Source organism: Notolabrus celidotus, chromosome 9 (genome assembly GCF_009762535.1).
Source record: "Notolabrus celidotus isolate fNotCel1 chromosome 9, fNotCel1.pri, whole genome shotgun sequence".
Lineage (NCBI taxonomy): Eukaryota > Metazoa > Chordata > Actinopteri > Labriformes > Labridae > Notolabrus > Notolabrus celidotus.
In genome coordinates, this window is record NC_048280.1 from 15,187,946 (window position 1) to 15,207,194 (window position 19,249).

The 19,249-nt window shown below is 40.8% G+C and overlaps 1 protein-coding gene across 5 annotated transcripts in view; it reads left to right on the top strand.

Annotated features, from left to right (window-relative positions):
* The window catches only part of pde4d (phosphodiesterase 4D, cAMP-specific), a 210,160-nt gene that overhangs the window by 167,783 nt on the left and 23,128 nt on the right, over positions 1-19,249 (top strand). For all 5 annotated transcript variants that reach the window (XM_034692165.1, XM_034692163.1, XM_034692164.1 and 2 more), the window contains 4 exons: positions 15,490-15,681; positions 17,496-17,532; positions 17,623-17,699; positions 18,100-18,149. In XM_034692165.1, the coding sequence (XP_034548056.1) occupies positions 15,490-15,681; positions 17,496-17,532; positions 17,623-17,699; positions 18,100-18,149 (356 nt within the window). The remainder of the gene's footprint in view (positions 1-15,489; positions 15,682-17,495; positions 17,533-17,622; positions 17,700-18,099; positions 18,150-19,249) is intronic.

Consider the following 19,249-nt stretch of genomic DNA (forward strand, 5'->3'; position numbering starts at 1 on the left):
CCCTCTTTCTCTCTCTTCATTCTGAAACAAGTGTGTCAGTGTGTGCGTGTGTGCGTGTCAGTGTGGTTACGAGCCTCACCAACATGAGTTTGCCTGTGAACTCAGATTATCCATCTTTGGAGAAGATAGCTCGCTACCGCCATGCCTGCTCCAACGGCTCGCCTTACGCCACCAACAAGCCAATCGACATCAAACCTCGGGGCAGGAGAGGGTATGAACGCTGGCTGGGACTGAAACTGTTTGTGGTTTGTTGATAATGAGACCTTTACCTAAACTATCTGTGTTGTACCGACAATTGGTAGGATTTGTTTTAGTGTGTCTATTAGCATTCCTTAATAAGTTTGATACTCAGTGATGTTAATTCATGTCAGTTTCCTCTTGTGTTGCTCTTTCCATACAGTTAATTCCCAAAGCTTGCTTGCATGAGAAAAGTTACGCTGAGGGAATGAATGAGCTTAAACTAAAGGTCAAATGGAGCACTTGATGACACTGAAGATCAGTCAACTTTAAGATTTGTCTTTCATAACAGTCAGTGTGGAAACTGTGAACATGTGTGTGTGGATTCATGTGTTTGTTTGCCTTGCATAAATGTACACAAAGTGTGTGTGTTCTGTCTTATCAGAACATTATCTGATGATCAGCTCCACCTGGACAACACAAAACTGGAGCTGCATTCACAATCCAAGCGTTGTGTAAATGTTTGGTGCTTGGTGGCTTGTTGTCTTGTTTAAGCCCTGTCAAAGCTGCAGTCCGCCTGTTTGCCCTGATAAACGCATAGTGTTAGTCCAAAGTGTGTGCAGCAGTGTGTGTTTGTGTGTGCATGTTTGTGTGTCTGTTTTCCACGAGAGGCAGCAGTTATTTTGCTTTTTCAAAGAGCAAGGTAATTGATGAATAAGCAGTCATCGTCTACAGCATCAAGTTGTTCGGGAGGACAGGTGCGTTCACTAGACAGAGCAGAGTGTAAGCTAATTATCAGAGCACTCTCTGTCCATTAACGCTCACACAGAGCTTTGTTAGGCCTATTTTCATTCTGCATTTCTCTCTTTCTCTGACTAATTCGTACCCGGCGACCCCGGACAAAAATAAGATCTGCTGTCATGTGCTGTATATCTGTGCCCTCTTGCCTGTTGTGTGTCTGTGAGTGTGCGTGCACGGACTTAAACCGCTGCCGCTGTACTCTTTGAATTTGAAGCAACAGGCTTGTGTGGCTGGTTTGGTTTGTAGACATAGATATGGATAGAGCCCTGTCAATACTGTGGACCAGCCATCTGTGCTTACAGGTTAAGTGCTATTTATACCAGCATTTACTGAGCCTGTTTATCTGCACTATGTTCTACGCAGGGTTTATGGAAGAGCTTTTTTTTTTCAAAACAAAATCAATAATTTTGTCAATTACTGTGGTCACTTAATCTGTGAGCCGGCTTTATGACACAAATTCCATCATTGACCACTAGGAGGCAGCAGCGTCCTCTCTGAGTCACACGGCATTGGTTGAAGAGTCTGTTGCAGTCATTAGGTGATGCCTAAGAGCAGCTATCTTACCGTCAAGCAGCCTGTACTTTATCTGAAAACAAACAAGATAAATTAAACCACTTAATTATATGCTTTTATTGGGCTGCTAGTACTATGTTAATTATGAGGGGGTTAATTTCACACCAAAATTATTTAAGACAGAACTGAGAGGTTCAATATGAAAAATCATATGGGACAGTGCAGTGCTGTTGCCATGCAGCTCACACTTGTATCTGATAATTTTATACATTGAATGCTAAAGAGTAGGATATACGCTGAAAGTGTTTGCATGTGTTTGCCTTTATATATTAATATAATTACAGTGTCTTCTGGTTTAAGAATTTGTCCTTCATGGTATACTGGTTTAATATGATTCTAATTCAAAGCAAAGTAAAATCCCCACTTGCTGTGAACCCCTGTTGGGTTTTAAATTGTTGCTTGTGTGCTACACATCTGCTTCCTGGAGAGGGCAGCAGTGTCGTACAGTAAACCCACACATCTGTTAGTGTGTTGTTGTTGTTTTTTAAGAATGCATGCACATTTTCAGGAGACACACTAGAGAGGTTAACTGGTAATGATACAGTCTGTGTCTTATCTCCAAGTTGTCATTTGGGACTCGTGGCTGAGGAGAAAGTCAGCAGAATATCTAAATTTTCTTAAAGTTGTAGAGAAGTTGTTGTTTCTTCTCTAAACACAAACAGGATTAGTTTCAATACTTAGACCAAGCTGTAAACTACGATTTGCTTTACTGAAAGCATCACTGCTGTCTATTAACTTGCCCTAACTCCCTCTAAATGGACCACATATTGCCACATTTGAAGCTTGAGGCATGTAACAGCATGACAGTCTGAGCAGCTGTGCTGTCCAAGACACATCTTTAAGGAGTGAAAGGATTCAGAGGTGTCTCATGTTCATTTGTTTTCATTCATTTTCTGACATGAAATTTGAACCAGATGGACACAGTGATATTGAACAGAGCCATCCTTTAAATGAATACACGGTTACAGAGCAGATGTAACCTGGATTAACAGTGTGGGGCCCAATCGCTGCTGTGAATACAAAAATATCAGTTTGAGATTAAACAGCTTTTTAATGTTTGCCGTGAGGAGCTGCATGTTTTATTAGAGAGCATGCGTCTGCACGTGTCATTTGTGTACGCATTGCTGCATGTGAGCGCATTTACATGTGCGTGTACAAGAAATTACCATTTGACATCCGCCTTGCTCAGGTCTGCCTCTTTCCCTAAGTGACATAAAAGCACATCTACGTAATTTACTCTGAAGCATCTGCAGCCATGAAGTGGTTGTGATGTGATCACTCAACGGTTGCAATAACAATTCATTCTTCTTGAACAAAAGAGAAGCGTCCTCTGACTGATGTCACATTATGGTTACTTACGTCTACGGCCAGCTGCACTATTGATAACATGGAAATATTCCCACTGCTTTCAAGATGAGAGCCCTGGAATAATCTGTGCACTGATGTCTCTGGTTTTTAGGCTACATGTGGTGTGTGTTTCAGTCTTTGTTGCTCTTGGTTTGAAGTTTGTACCTCTTGGAGACGCAGTTGGGACGCAGCTGTGTTCTGCCCTACTTTTAAACTGTTTTCCAAGTTAGTGCTACAACAGAGAGAAATGGACAAAAGAACAATTGTCTGCAGTACAAATACACAGCATGCATGCAGGTTAATACTTGAAATGAGCAAAAATCCATCAGACATTGACAGAAATGTTATACATGTTTGTGCGTATATGTGTCCAAGTAGTGCGTGCATACTGTTCAGAAATTTGCGCCCCCTTGTTTTCATCTCCTTCTGTGTTTTTTTAGAATTGTTGACTGATTTATGTATCATTTCCACCGTGATCCTCGAAACAGTACAAGCTACACACACACGACACATTCAGTGCACACAAAGGTGGAGTTGCTCCCTTGACTTTACTCGTACTTGAGAGATCAACGTGCCAGACAGCTGAAAAACCTGTCTACCAGGTTGAATTTGAACTTTAGCTCCTTGATTCACCTCAGCAGAAAATGTCATCTGAGTTCCTCATGAAGACTAGATACTAGCACGCTCGTGATTTGATTATACCACCACTGAGGCACTGCTGACGAATACTGACTATAACCTACTCTGTCTTGGTATTATGAGAAACAAAATACTCTGTGAGGGTTGAATGTAATAACGGGTCTTTTAGAGGAGGGCTGAAATAGGTTCAGTGTGTTCATATACTCATAACTGCATGCATTAGATTTAGGTGTGAAGCAGCTTTGGAGAAACTGAGTACAGAGGGATCTGTTCTCCCTTTTTAAGGCTGTTCTTTTAATAATAATAATGATAATAATAATACTTTATTTATATAGCTCTTTTCAACACAGGTAACAAAGTGCTTCACAGTGGGCAATAAAAACAAGAAGAAGTGCAAAGCAAAATTGAGCACTAAAAAATAAAATGAAATAAATACTAAAAAGAATGCAAGCTTATAAAACAAACCCTTAAAAACAGAGTTAAAATTAAATAAAATCACACAATAAAAGCTTTTCTGTAAAAATGTGTCTTGAGTAACAACATAAAACACGGGACTGACTCTGCAAGTCTGATCTCTGGCTGGCTGTTACAGAGTGTAGGAGCTCTGACTGAGAAAGCCCTGTCCCCTTTAGTTTTCAGTCAGGTCCTTGGAACAGCTAACAGAGCACTGCCAGAGGATCTCAGACTGCGTCCAAGTTTGTATGGGGATAAAAGCTCAGAGATATATAGAGGGGCAAGTCCATGTTGCGCTTTAAAAGTCAGTTGAATCTTAAAATCCATCCTAATCCTTTAAGATGAGGGGAAACATTAAATGCACGAAATGCTTTTAAAGGGGATGTCAGATTTATGACACATTTTTAGATTTGGTTGAAAAAATACAATATTTACTTATACCTGAAATATGTATTCCTCCATATATTTTCCAATATACTCATATGCACACAAAACAAAATGTAATGTTAAAAACCTGCTGTTTACTACTCAGTAATTTGAGAGGAAATACTATTAATTAATATTGAGATAATACATACTGTCTTTGCAGAATTTCCTTCAACATCTTTTCACTCGCACACATGAATTTCATTTTTTGATATTGTGCTCCCCTTTACCAAAATGTCTTTGCACCCTCTATTTCCTAATCATTGGAATGCTTGAGCTGTTGGTTTTTGGTTACTGTGGCAGCCAAGAGATTGACACTCAGAGCGATTGTTAGGATGGCTGGGTGATACAAGTCCCGCCCCTCAAGGAATTACTATACCAAAACAACTCCTCCCACTTCAGACATACCCAGGCTGCAGCTTGGGGAAACCAAGAGACAGAGAGCGAGGGAGGGTGAGGGAGAGAGGGAGACAGGGAGACAGGGAGAGAGAGAGAGAGAGAGAGAGAGAGAGAGAGAGAGAGAGAGAGAGAGAGAGAGAGAGAGAGAGAGAGAGAGAGAGAGAGAGAGAGAGAGAGAGAGAGTGCAAGGGGACTGAAAGAACTGAAAGACATGGACTCAGTTGCAAAGAAGGAGCAAGAGAGATAGAGAGAAGGAAGGAAGGAGAGAAAAAAGAACATTGGAGGAAGAGGAGATCTTATTTCCAGCAGTCAGGGGGAAAAAGAGAGAAGGGGGGCCCTAAAAGAGAGAGGCACAGTGAGAAGGAGTAACAGAGTGAGCACATGGCTGGATTAGGAAATAGGAAGATCACAGGCTGATCTGGCAAGAAAGATAAGAGCAAGTGAGAGAGAAAAAGAGAGAGACGGGGAGAGAGAGAGAGAGAGAGAGAGAGAGAGAGAGAGAGAGCGCAGGAAAAAGAACCACCTACTGTCAAACAGTCGGAGCTTGTGGAAGAACAGCAGCAGTTTGGAATAATCTTGGACTAAGGTTTTTGAGTTGACTTGGATCTGACTACCTGGATTACTGCAGTCCTGGTTTGAACACAGCTGCAGAAGAAGAAGAAGAAGGGCTGGTTCAGAGGGCACCGGGTGTTGTAGAAGGAGTGTGTGTTTGTGTGCGTGTGTTTGCAGATGTTATGTGTGTGGATGTGGAAGGCAAAGTCAGACCATGAGTATCATCCTGAAGCCGCGGTCGCGCTCCACCAGCTCGCTGAGGACCACAGAGGGAATCTGGTAAATAAGACAGGAACTTTGTTCTACTGGAAACATTGTTACGTTAATCCTGTTGTGTGTCTGACTCTATTGTTTGCCACCAGCTGTTTGAAATACCTTTCCTCTGGTTCACTGGCTTAGCCCTTAACCCTCTTTTTACTGCCATCCTGGTTGGCTTGCTTAGTGAATCTGTAAGTGTCCTAGCTCTCGTTCTGTAGTGAAATTTCCCTGACTTTAGTGCCTTCTGTGTCCTGTAGATATGGCAGTGTCTTCCTTTTTCCAAGCAAGGCAGTGGCATGTTCTGTGATAAGATTAGATTAGTTCTGTCCTCAACTCCAGCGCATTTTGTACTCTATCAGAGTAACTCAATAACATGACACTTGTGTTTGTTCTCATGACCCTCGAAGTGCTTAATTAGAACTCGCTCTCTCTTCAGCTATGAAAGATTGACTTAAACGCAAGGTTATAGAGCAGCGGAGGCAGCATTCATCCTGGAATGTGTGGTGTCACTCCATACGTCCTCCAGCTTGCACATGGCTCCAGATAAAAGCAGGATGCACAGTGCGATGCCAGGGGCCACAAACAGCAGCCTTGTCCTCCCCCCTCTTTCCTCTTGTCTCCTTCCCTCTCCTGCCTCTACTTGTCCTTGCCTGTCAGCACCCATTCCCAACTAAAGAAACTACCCTGTAGCTTTCACATTGGAAGTGAATATTCACAGGTTCTCCTATTGTGATAGTTTGAGGCAGAGCTGTAAACGGATCACAACGACACTGGAAAGAGTACACAGTGTCGTCGGGTGGACGGTTGCCCCGGCAGCATGTGTCTGATCCCTGTCGGACCTCCCTGCAGGGTTCACTGTGTTCTCACATTGTCACTTTATTAATCTGCTCCGCAGCAGGACATGACGCTTCTGTGAAATGAAGACGTATTAATTAGGTCTTTGAGGGGCTGTAGCTCTGCAGATCGCAGATGTGGTCATGTGCTGTCATACACGTATAAATCTGATATCAGAGTTAGGGCTGACTGCAGATTGTAGCTTCTCCTTCTCTTGTTTAAAGTGGAGAATGTGGCCATGTTTGGTTTGCATGAGCCATCTTCTTGAATAGCTACCAAAAGCAGCGCTCAGCTGGACAAAGCATACCGCCTCCTCCATCTGTCCTGCCTGCATATCTTCTGTTATTTACAGTTTTATCAAAGCTTCCCTCACTAATTCTTATCACTTGAGTGCCTTTCATTATTAAGATATCCATGTCTTAAAGATATACTGTAGATTTGTGACTGTATCACCTAAAACATCTGAGTTTTGGGTGATGATTCAGCTGGTTTGTTAAGATAGGTGTGTGTGTGTATGCATGCAGAGCAAGGCTAGTGTTATCTCCTTAAGTCTGTTAATTCTCAGGAGAGACTCACAAGTTAAGCACCTGTGTTTGTTTTTCTTAGCTTAAGTTTCTGACAGGGTCTGTGTCTTTATTTGCCTGCATGAGTGCCTGTGTGCTCATAGGTTTACATGTGTTTGTGTATTTAAGACTTTGACGTGGTTCAGGTGTGACATGCCCCCCTGCCTGTCCAAGCTCAAACAGAGCCCACTCCACCCCCCTTTGTTAAAGCAGGTTTGTGTGTTTAGACATTTGAGCCGTGATCAGCATGTTGAGTTTGGGGAAGGTGTAACATGAGGATTTGGGAAAGACAGATGTCCAAGTCAACATATGCTTAGCATATCATCCCCACCCCACCCCACCCACCCACCCCCAATATGAAGCAAGTATAAGTGGGTGAAGATTTTAAACAAGTGTTTGTATCTGGCCTTTGTCAGTGCACCTTCAGGCATCTAAGACAGGCTGTAAATGTTGAAGGTTATCTTGCCTCTCATATGGCCCAACAACGTGCAACTTATCTAACATTTGACCTTTAATAATCCAGACCTGAGATGGTGAATAGTACTGAAAATAGGTTCATAGTTAAGTGGACCCCTCTGTATGTAGAAGCTGCTCTGCTTTGAGCTGTCTGACCTGAAATGATGCCACATTGCCATGGTGACCTCTTAGTAAGTCTTACATGACTGAGTTTTCTGAAAGGCACAGTGACAGTGGACACTAAAGCACTGTCACGACTTAAGGGAACATGGCATGAAAAACCAGTAGCAGAAAGGAAGAGAGCATGAGACAGTGCAAACATTGTGATAGACTGTAACTTGAATGCAAACATAAACCTATGCTTTTTCTTTTTTATTGTTGCTGTCTGCTCAGAGCCAAATCCTGATCATTACTTTGAGGCTGCTTTAACTTGAAAAAATATGAACAGTCGTGAAAAGTCCTCAGCTAACGTGACATAAGCATCATCAGTTTTTCAGTTAAAGACCAATTTCCCTTTATTCCCAAGCCAGTGAGTGTTAATTCAGTTCATTTAGTACCTGCATGTATTTGAATGGCTGCTCACTTATCATGTGTGAACCCCATGACTAAAAGGAGGTGTGTTTGAATGCGGTGCCAGATATAGAAAATGTGTCTTGGTTATCAGTGAGTGGTCAGCCACTTATCTGTTCGGCCTGACTGCCCCGTGGGTGCTGGCCTCTTCACAGCTCAGTTATCCCTCGCTCATGTTTTCTGGTGGTAAGCTTTGGTTTGGCCCTTCTGGCTTTCCAGAAGGTCCGTTTGAAAAGTGTCTCTGTAAAATCATTCCTATTTCAATTTTGTTGTTGTTATTTTGTAAGACAAATTAACTTTTTGACAACTTCTCTGTGGTTAACTTGACTTAACTTGAGATAAAATCATGTTTTGACGCATGTGGTGCTTGAATTCCGGCACTGAACCCAAGTGGTCCTCTCCAGTACCTTTAATTAAACACAGAAGTTTGAAAACCTTTATTTTTTTGTGTGACTGTTTTGAACTTTTTGATGAGCGATTATTATCTTAGTACAACAGTTTTGAGTAGAATGCGATCAGATCATACAGGCCCTTATTTTTCCCAGCTCTGTGTACTGAGTTTATTTCTCATGCCAAGTAACTTGCGCTTTTGTATTCTGACCCAAATAGTGCTCAGTTTACGATAGCTGATGTATATGATTGAGGTGAGATGACCCACATATTTCTGATCCCTGATCAGTTAAATGATGTCCAGATCAGCTCCAACCCGGTAATTAAAATCGGGATCAGGACATCCCTATTTGGCACAATATATTTAACATGACTAAACACAGGATCACATAATTTGCAGGTGAACAAGGTCAGATTTGTTTTCAGCGTGGTGCTGTTGTAAGCAGAGCTAGCACCACCAGCCTTCTGTCCTCCTTGCAGGCTTATGTCCGCATGCTTGTGTTGGTTTTACATTGCTCAGGTCAGGTGGTTTTATGTCCGTTTAACCAGACACAGCCTACATTCGGCTTTATCTGCATTGTCTAGATCAGAATACTGCCAAAATGCATGGCCTTACGAGATGCCATCTTGTCATATGTTCTTTTTAACAACGGGTTAGTGTGATATGAGTTTTAGATATAAGTATAACTAATTTCTGGACTGTCTGACTCATGGATAGTAACATTTAATGTTAGAATGGTTGTGTGTGTTTTTAACTACTGTTAAAGGGGTTCCACAGGGTTCACTACTGGGTCCTGTCTTGTTCTCAATTTTTTCCGACCATTTGAAATCCTTTTTAATAACTTCAATAGCCATCTTTATGCAGACAACAATGTTCTGCACTGTTCCTTGATACTCCCCAATTTGTCTCTGAAATGTTGTGAATAAGCACAACAGAAACAAAGGTCCTATCTTGTATAGTGTCATTACAGGACTCCATAGGACTGTGGAAAAGGACATTGAGTTACAGAGTAGGTCATCTTACCTAATAATAGTAATGCTCTAGTCTTATAGTGATAGTTGTTCTACTACAAGTTTAAAGAGTTATGTATACACCTGGAAGGCAGCAGCTTTTCCATGATGTGTGTAATGTGCTGGCCTTTCTGTGTGTGTCACCTTTTGTCTATATTCTCTCCTCTGTAATGGGTTTTTGTTTTGCACTCAGTACATGGTCAAGGTTACCGCACACGAGTTCAGGATCATGTACCTACACTCCCGCAGCATGCAGTCCCTCCAGTCCTCGTAAATAGAGACACTTGAATAGACACAAATACACACTCTCTCTCTCTCTCTCTCTCTCTCTCTCTCTCTCTCTCTCTCTCTCTCTCTCTCTCTCTCTCTCTCTCTCTCTCTCTCTCTCTCTCTCTCTCTCTCTCTCTCTCTCACACACACACACACACACACACACACACACACACACACACACACACACACACACACACACACACACACACACACACACACACACACAGCTCTGACATGTCTCTCCTTGTCCTTACTCAGTCTGCTCCCCTCTCTGTCCTCACAGCTTTCTATAATAAATTAAGTGTCGTCTTCTCTCTTTCTCTGCTTTATCACCTAGCTCTGTTTTGACCAACACCACTAAACTCCTCACAAAAACATCTGTTCCTACAGGTTTTATAATTCGTTATGTTTTTTATTCAAACGTGTAGAAAAAGTTTGGGCATCTGTTTTATATTCTTTTGAAACATCTTGGTTTTATATCCGTTTTACCCTTTAGAGAAGACAATAACACTTTTTTTTTGCAGTGTGTGCAATTTATAGCCCTCTGAACATTGTTGTAGAACAGCCTCTCTCTCCTCACATCAGCTGATCATTAATCAGACTGGAAGGCCCTGATCTCTCTCTGGATTGTGTCTTCTCACAGCGCTGTCAGGTCAACTCCTGTGGTGTTTATAATTGCCAGACATGAATATGAAAGATTCATTGATCCACACAGTTTAATGTGTGTGAGTGACTGTGTGTGTCTGAGAGAGAGACAGAGAAAGAATTTGGATAGAAGACACAAGTCCAACACTCAGAGAGGTTAAAAAGCTGTTAAGTGTTCACAAGCATGGAGCGTATTTCACCCATCAGCAAGATGTCACCACAGCAATACTTAAACACCTCAGACAGTGACCTTTAACGACTGTACATTTCTTGTTTTCAACTATCCATGCCGTGTTACATCGCAGCTGAAAGATTCTTCATCAACAAACAGTCCCTCCTTTTTTTCAAACTGAAGCATGAAACCTTATTCCTGTGAGAAACTCTGTCCCTACAGGCCGTCTTTTTGTCTTCTTGTGCAGCTGTGGGCTATTGAAGCTACATGACATAGCACACTGTGCCATCCAGGGTGCTGTGATACTCTCATTTTATCCAACTAGTTGTTAAAGATCAGACAAATTATGGAAAAACTAGCAATCAACCCATTAGATGGTTGAGTTTGCCAAGTCTACACAAAGATGTATATTTGTTGGACAATTTAAGGTAAATTATACTTTTTTAGACTGAGCATCTGTATTGAAATAGTCTGATGTAGGGCTTGAATCAATCAGGGAATAGCTGACAACTACAGGCGAAAATTAATTGTGATGTTTTGCTATGAAAAGTAGATAGCCAGCTTTGTGGGGGCTTCATGAATCCATGTAGAGGTGGCTGAGATTTAATTTTAATTTGTTGCAATGAATTACTGTTAACCTAATGTGTGTATAACTTCAAGGTTAAGTCTCCCACGTCATTTTTCTACCCTCCATGAATTACTTAAATAAGATGTCAGTTTGATGTATGTGTAATTTTCAGCTTCAGTGCAAATTTATCTGCATTCTCCATCACTGATTAGTGTTTAGAGCACTATTCAGTTGATAGCCTGTAGCCAAGCATGTTATCCCACTGTGATGTCAGTACTGGTGCAATACTTCAGTGGATTTCTTGTGAAAAATTCTTCCGTCATACCCGAGAGGGCATGTCTGGGGAGTGAAACTGTGAACACACACTCAGTTCAGACATGCACGCTACTGTGAGTAGAATTATGTGTCAGAGGCTCGGCTGAGATGTGTGTCATCTGTGACGTCGGACTAAGTGTGATAGTGAATCAGTCGTTAAAACATATGCTGGGTGTTATGTTTCAGCACCTTCACTCCCTTTCTGTCTGTTCTCTCTATCTTGTTCAAACACATGATACACATGTCTAAACACACTAACAGTACTCGCAGAACAGCTGGAGGACAGTTTGACTTGTACTTTTGATTGCAGTGTACACATCAGTGATGTCAATTTTTGTTTTCACAACCATAGTACAAAAGAAAAACAGATGGATCACTTGGGGGGGGGTGTTTGTGTAGAGAATACCTGTTAAAAATTCCTATAATTTACAACTACAATGGGAAGACAGTGGGATAAACTGACTTTCACAAGCCAGTCATGTTTCCTTGTCATGTTCAGGGTTTCAAATTGAATAAACTTGATAATTTTGAAATCACTTAAACAATGACGGTCTGGCAGTAAGGGAGTAGAGGGAAATAGATGGGAAAGACCAGGAGAGACACCAGGTCGCACTTTGAGGAAAAAATACAAATTTGATCTTCTATACACAGACAAATGAAAACTGTTGACAAAGAAATGTCTAAATATCAAAGCTGCTGTTTTATGGTGCGATAGAGAGTCATAACAATGGCTAATAATTGTAGCTTTTGGTGTTGGTAGCTAGGAAGTTACTGCTCAATAAAGTTTCTGTTTGATGGTGTTTGATAACCTGTTGGTTGGCGTTGATTTAATGCTTAAGGTATTCATTTCTGAGTAGCTAATATGCAATAATTGCTGTCTGTGGTTGGTATTGTTATGAGCTTCTGTGTCTCTGTTTTTAATTCATTTTTCTTATTTACTGATACCACTGTGGATGCAGCTGAAAGCATGTACCAGCCAAGTCAAAGACAGAGTTCCATACAAAAGCAGCAATGTGTATTCTGTTGTATCTCATGGTGTCATTTAGTATCACATGATATCATGTGGTATTGTATTCTACCATATTGCTTTGTATGGTATCATGTCTAACCATCCAAATTGTATCATAACGTAACATGTATTACATGATTTCTAGTGTATCATAATGTATTGTACCATATCTTGTGAAACCAGTATGGTATGGTATGATATCATATTGCATCATATCGTGACATAGCGTAACGTATATATATCTTAGCAATGTAACTTAATGTAACATAACGTGAAATGATGTAGCATAATGTAACGTAATGTAACGTAACATAATGTAGCGTAACTTAATGTTGTGTAATGTATCTTGTGAAGCCAGTATGGTATGGTTGATATATTGCATCATATCGTGACATAGCGTAACGTATAGGTCTTAGCAATGTAACGTTATGTAACGTAATCTAATGAATCGTAGCGTAATGTAACGTAACATAACATAATGTAGCGTAACTTAATTTTGCATAACGTAGCGTTAAGTCACGTAACGTAACGTAACATACAGTAACCTAACTTAAAATATTGTATCATATGGGGATGGATAGTACAGTATCATAATGTATTTAGCATACCATACCCCATCATACCATACCGTATTATACCACACCATAGTCTTTCCAAACAGTATTGTATCCCATCATATCCTGTGGTTCATAATCTTAGTAAGGAAGTGGTTGAATGCTAACATGAACTTTAAAGTGATTGCTTTGTGAATTTAGAGTATAAGGGACATGGATAGAAGTGTCACGTGTAAGTCAAGACAAAAAGAACTCTTGAGGAAACTTTCTTGAGTCCTTGCGGCTCACATAGTTCTCTGCTGTATGTGTGTGCGTGTGTACGGTGTGTGTGAAAGATAGAGAGATAGTTGGAGACAGGCATGAGGACAACACGTTTGCCCTTTCCTCAGTCATCAGGCAGTCGTCCAAGCTATCTCATTCCACAACCAAAAACCTCACACTCACGTAGCTGCTGCTCCTCTCAGAGATCACAGAGAGATAACACTGCTGGGAGCCATTTAGCTGCTGTGAGAAATATGCCTGGCATGTCCTGTGTGCCTTTGTGGCTGTGCCAACCATATTCACATACACAGAGATCAACTTTTTTTTTTCCCTCTGATTTAAGATAAATAATGACTTCCTCTTCTTAGAATCACTCTCACAATTACAACCCATGAATAAAATCCACATTTTTCACAACCTACAAACCAAACTCGCCAAACACAGCTAGAAGTGATAATAAGTTGCACCTTTTGGGTCAGTGAATCATTTGTTGCACAAAAACAGTGATGACAGCAACCTTTGTTATACCTCATTGTGTGATAACAAAGAATATTTTTACTTGTTGGAGGTTTGAATTCATCTTTGGAACGGGCTGTCTTCACTGTGTACTTGCACTGTTCACACTTTTTTTCTGACATCCTCTTCCCTTGTGCAAGCATTTGCATTCAGACACATACAGTTACAAAAGCTTTCATGTGCAAGGTGTTCTGGCTTAGTCAGAGATAATATTCTTAGTTATTTCTTGATATCCTGATTCTTTTATCTTTTATGAAGACTACTGACGAAAGACTTCATTATTTTGATTCATTTATCAAGACCGATTCTTTTACAATGTTGTCCAGTTGTTTATTTATCAGTCTACTAAAATATTGGTATTAACTTAGCACATATTATAGCTCTTGTGTTTTTTTTATACATTGCCCCTTGTGGAATTGAAAACATTGTTAGATCAACTGATTTATTGATTTCTAAATGATAACTAAATATATTTTTGCAATACTTTTAAAGCTGGAAGCATTAAGTAAACTTGCAACTATGACAAACAAACATACACTTTGTTTGGATCAAAAGATGATTGATTGATTGATTGATTGATTGATTGATTGATTGATTGATTGATTGATTGATTGATTGATTGATTGATTGATTGATGTCTCCCTTCGTCAGTGAGGATGAGGATGATGTCATTTGAGACGTCTTTCCCTTGGTATGTGCATGTTGGACCTCAGGGAATGCCCCCTGACCTTCACATTCAGATGGGATTATGGGATAGCTTGATAGCTTTAGTGTTGAAGCAGATATCCCCAGTGACAGGGCCTTAGTCATCACCTTAGTGAGCAATCACCTAGGAGACTAAGAAGCTCATCATGACACCCCAGTGGGAATCGGTGTCACCCGTTATGAAAAGACATTTAGCTGTGAGTCAGTGGCTTTGTTAGAGCAGAGGTATTCCCTACCGGCCTTTGGGTTACTTCATGACATCTCTGCATTAACCGTCGCGATGCACCTCCTCGCATAATCATCCCACAATCAGACAGATAACAAGTACCGTCTGATTATGATTTAAATAGTTAAGATTATAGAAGAAGAAGAAAGAAGAAGAAACGTACTTTATTAATCCCCATGGGGGATATTATATTTTTTATTTTTTGGTCATGCTACACACACAGTTTTTTTTGGTATACATACAATGTTATGCACAACATGCAGTGGACATGCACTTAGGGAGAGATGTCAGGGGGGGATGCTGCCATCAACCAGCGCACCCCGAGCAGTTGGGGGTTCGAAGCCTTGCTCAAGGGCACCTCGGCAGTGCCCAGGCAAGTGAACCAGAGGCGCCCTTGAGCAAGAGAATTTACGCCAGCCAGCATATATGGAGAGTCTTTAATTGGCCCACATGTCCATGAAGTACACACGTCATGTACAGTAAAAGAATGTCATGCCATGCTTTGAATTTCACAGCTCATCACCAGACAACATATGGAAAGAAAAACACTCATGTGGGCTCAGTCAAAATGTGCGATATCTCTGAAGTCATCAAGACCTCTAACATGTATTTAATGCTCGCTTGTGATTATAAAAGCAAGAAGAGATGAGTCATATCATGCAGCTTGATGAACAATCTGTTACATGCAGCACACAATTAGAAAACTTAATGTTAGTGTTTCTTCACAAGAGAAATGTGTGCATCCCCACATTCTTATTTGTGTGTTTTTTCTTTCTTTGTTCCTCTCCATTTGCAGCTTCGATGTGGACAATGGCACATCGTCAGGCCGCAGCCCCCTGGACCCGATGGCCAGCCCGGGCTCCGGCCTCATCCTGCAGGCCAACTTTGTCCACAGCCAACGGCGAGAGTCATTTCTCTACCGATCGGACAGCGACTACGACCTCTCGCCCAAGTCCATGTCCCGAAACTCCTCCATTGCCAGTGACATGTGAGTGCTTCTTCTACCTGAAACTTTATCTGACACACCCCAATGCTCCCTGTTGTGCTAGCACATACATCTTTTCTGCTCTTTGAACAACTGTCACAGCTTGATGTTTATTAGACCAGGTTTTAAAGCTGCCACACTGCTTGCTTTCGCCCTGATGGGAAGTGTGCATGACCACCAGCTGATTGTGTCACATCTATTCTTAGACATATCCAGTTGCATAAACAAAGTGAACAATCACAAAGTATCCACAAGCACGCTTATGTGACTGATATTTTTGCCACATTGTTGATTATGTTTCTATAAATCATCCGGACAATTGGAGGGATCTTACAAGCTTTATTTAGTCTGTTTACATTCTACAAAGATGCAATCATTTGTCCTTTTTAACACTTTCTCCCACCATTGCCTAACAACTGTATTAGAACACTCCACACACACAAACCAGCTGCTGTAGTCCGGGTCAGCGTAGATGTTTATAGCACAGGTCTTATTTTCCATATATTAGTGTGTATCCAGTTACATGCACTATGCACAACAGGAAATAAATACATTGACTGGAAATATAGCATTTCGATCCAGCCTGAAGGAAAGAGAAAAAGACAAAAGGATGAAAAATGATGTCCTGCAGTAACCTTACACTTCCTCCTCGCTGCTGCTTTTTGCTCTGAAGAAAATACCAATGATCCTTCTTTGACCTACACCCACTCACCCACTATCCAGTTACCAAGCAAGAATCCTGCAATCCTTTGTTCAAAATCTTTTCTATCATTACTTTGTTGCACTTTACAATGAAATATGTTTCAGCTAGCAAGAGGCTACTTGTCCTAAGAGCTATGTGCAGTTATTTTTAATGCTTCACAGTGAAGTTCAACTTTGAAACTCCTTATCATTTGTCAACAAAGATTCTTTCCGTCACTCTCTGGCAGCCTATGTAGTCTGTCATCTTTACTCTAAATACCTTCTGTGTGTCCTGCTATAGGAGCACACGACAAGCCTCCCTTAGTCTGACACTTCAGGCATTTCAGTTTACGTGACTGTGGATCTTTTACAACTGAGCTCTAGGCTGAGAGCTCTGTGACACCAACACTACTGTCAGGTGAACAAATGTTGACTGACTCTTGAACGTAATAGTGTAGCTCAGGGGTCAGCTGGACTGTGACTGGATACAATGCCTTCAGCTGGGATTGAATGAGTGATGTTGTCCACTTCTTAATAAGGAGTTTCCTTTGAGCAAGGCTCTTTACAGAAGCCACGTGTGTAACCCAAAGATAAGTTAGAGTCAAGTCAGATAAACAAAAGTCAGTACAAACATAAACAATGATGAAGGCCTGTTCATGATATAGTAGAGGGCAGAAGAGGGGAGAAAAGAAAGAAAGGAGGGTGACGAGAAAAAGCAAGAATTTGAGGAACATAACCTTTTGACAAGTGTTCAAGCTTCAAGGTTTTATCCTGTCCTTGCAGTCATAACATCTCTTAAGATAATGGAAACCGGACTTCCCGAAGAACTATACGTATCCGGAGTGAAGTTCTCTAATATTTCTGCTCTTCTCCATTACAAAAGTCTTGAACTGTTCCTCGATGAGTGTCAGGGCCTCAGCTGGTATCTAACGTGATGGGTGAACATGTCACTGTGATTGAGTGCATCAGACACACTGAAACTAATCTGATGTGATGATCCTCCCACCTCCCTCCACACACCTCCTCTCCACTTGACACTTTCACAACATGAGTGTACTATGCTCCTCTGCTGTCCAATGTCAACATATTGTAGACCTGTATCATGATGCTAAAGCTGGTCTCTTTGTGTCTTTCAGTCATGGTGACGATATGATTGTAACGCCATTTGCACAGGTGAGCGCTTGTGTTTGATTTGTTTGGCATGATTTGGTGACTGGTCAAAGATTTGTATGATTGAACCCTAATCTGCCGTGTTCTTTTCAGGTTCTCGCCAGTTTGAGAACAGTACGGAACAACTTTGGTGCATTAACTAACCTACAACAAGACAGAGCGTCCAATAAGTAAGTTAAAAAGCTTCACACACTTTTTTATTTTGTTAAGCAAATGATGAAATCCATCAGAGAGGGCGGATTGACTGTATCAAAGAGAACAATGTGAAGCGTGCATGCATAAATTAATCTTTGATCAGTCATTTTATGACTAAGACGTCGTTCACATGCTGCTCCTACATCATGTGTCCAGTGCTCTTTAGACTGGATCTGTGCTCCCTCTGCTGTTCATATTGAGAACTACAACAACAGTACCAAACAGTCAGTTGTGTTGCTGTACTTTTTCTGAGCACCTAATAGTCATGTAGATAGTTTTAAGTAGAAAAACAGAGGCAACAGTGAGAGAAACTGTTCTTCCAGTGTATTTTGGGAGAAAATATTTCAGTGTTTATGTTTGATTCCCCTATGACAGGAGATCACCCATGTGTAACCCGCCCCCCATCACCAAGACCACCTTTACAGGTATGTAGACAGAAAGAGAAGCACAATGCCTTGTGCGCTCCATGTGTGTGTATATACGTGTGTGTGTGTGTGTGTGTGTGTGTGTGTGTGTGTGTGTGTGTGTGTGTGTGTGTGTGTGTGTGTGTGTGTGGTGTGCGCGTACGTGCGTGTTTGTATTGTAACTGTTGTTAGTATTTATAGTGACAGCTTACCTCTAGCCTTCTATATTTTAGAAGTAATGCTTGTTCAGTCTAGTAATTAATTTATAACACATAGTAATGCGGTTTTAGGAAGCTTTGGGTGTTTTATACAACTGTAACATTTTCTGTTAGCACACATAGTAGAAGCTGGGGTTGTGAAATTGTAAGATCTGCTGATAGTAAAATATAATGAGTCAATAATTCTGTACATTGCAGTTACAATGCTCTGATATCTGTTTATAGCAGCATTACAGTGTGGTTTAAGTAATTTGCTCTGCATTTATCTACCACTTATAGATGCATAATAGTGGAAGTGATGTCACTCAAGTCATAGTTGCATGTTTTTCACTCTTTAACATGATATTGAAGGCTAAGAGAACAGACTCAAACCAGTATGATGCTGCTGTGGTTGTAATAGTGATATTTTGTTTATTCTAAGAATAAAAACGACACTTTGTGCAAAGAGTCAAGGAACGTGAATATAATATCCAACACAGTCAGAATATAATTACAGACAGTGGACATTATTTGTGGACACATATATCACTGGAGCACAGGAATAGACTCTTTATAGGAAGTTAGGATGACATTTGAGAAGTCAGTAAACTTTTGTGTTAGACATAACATAAATTGAGGAGACTGGTGGATTACCTTTTCTGCTTTTATATGGAACTGTATAAGCTTACATGTCACCATCCGCCCTATATAGAGGAAGTTTTTGTAACTTTACTGTCCTTTTTTTGGATTGGTGTTCATTAAATGAGTAAAGTGAAGTCAACTTTGAAGATAAACTAATCTCTAAATGAAGATGAAGAAAGCTCAAAGACAAGTGCTTGCTGAGTGCCATGAGGCTGCCAGGTTTTAACATTTCATCCATATCCACGACTTTGCAATGCTTCACTAATGCACTCTCTGTCCTTG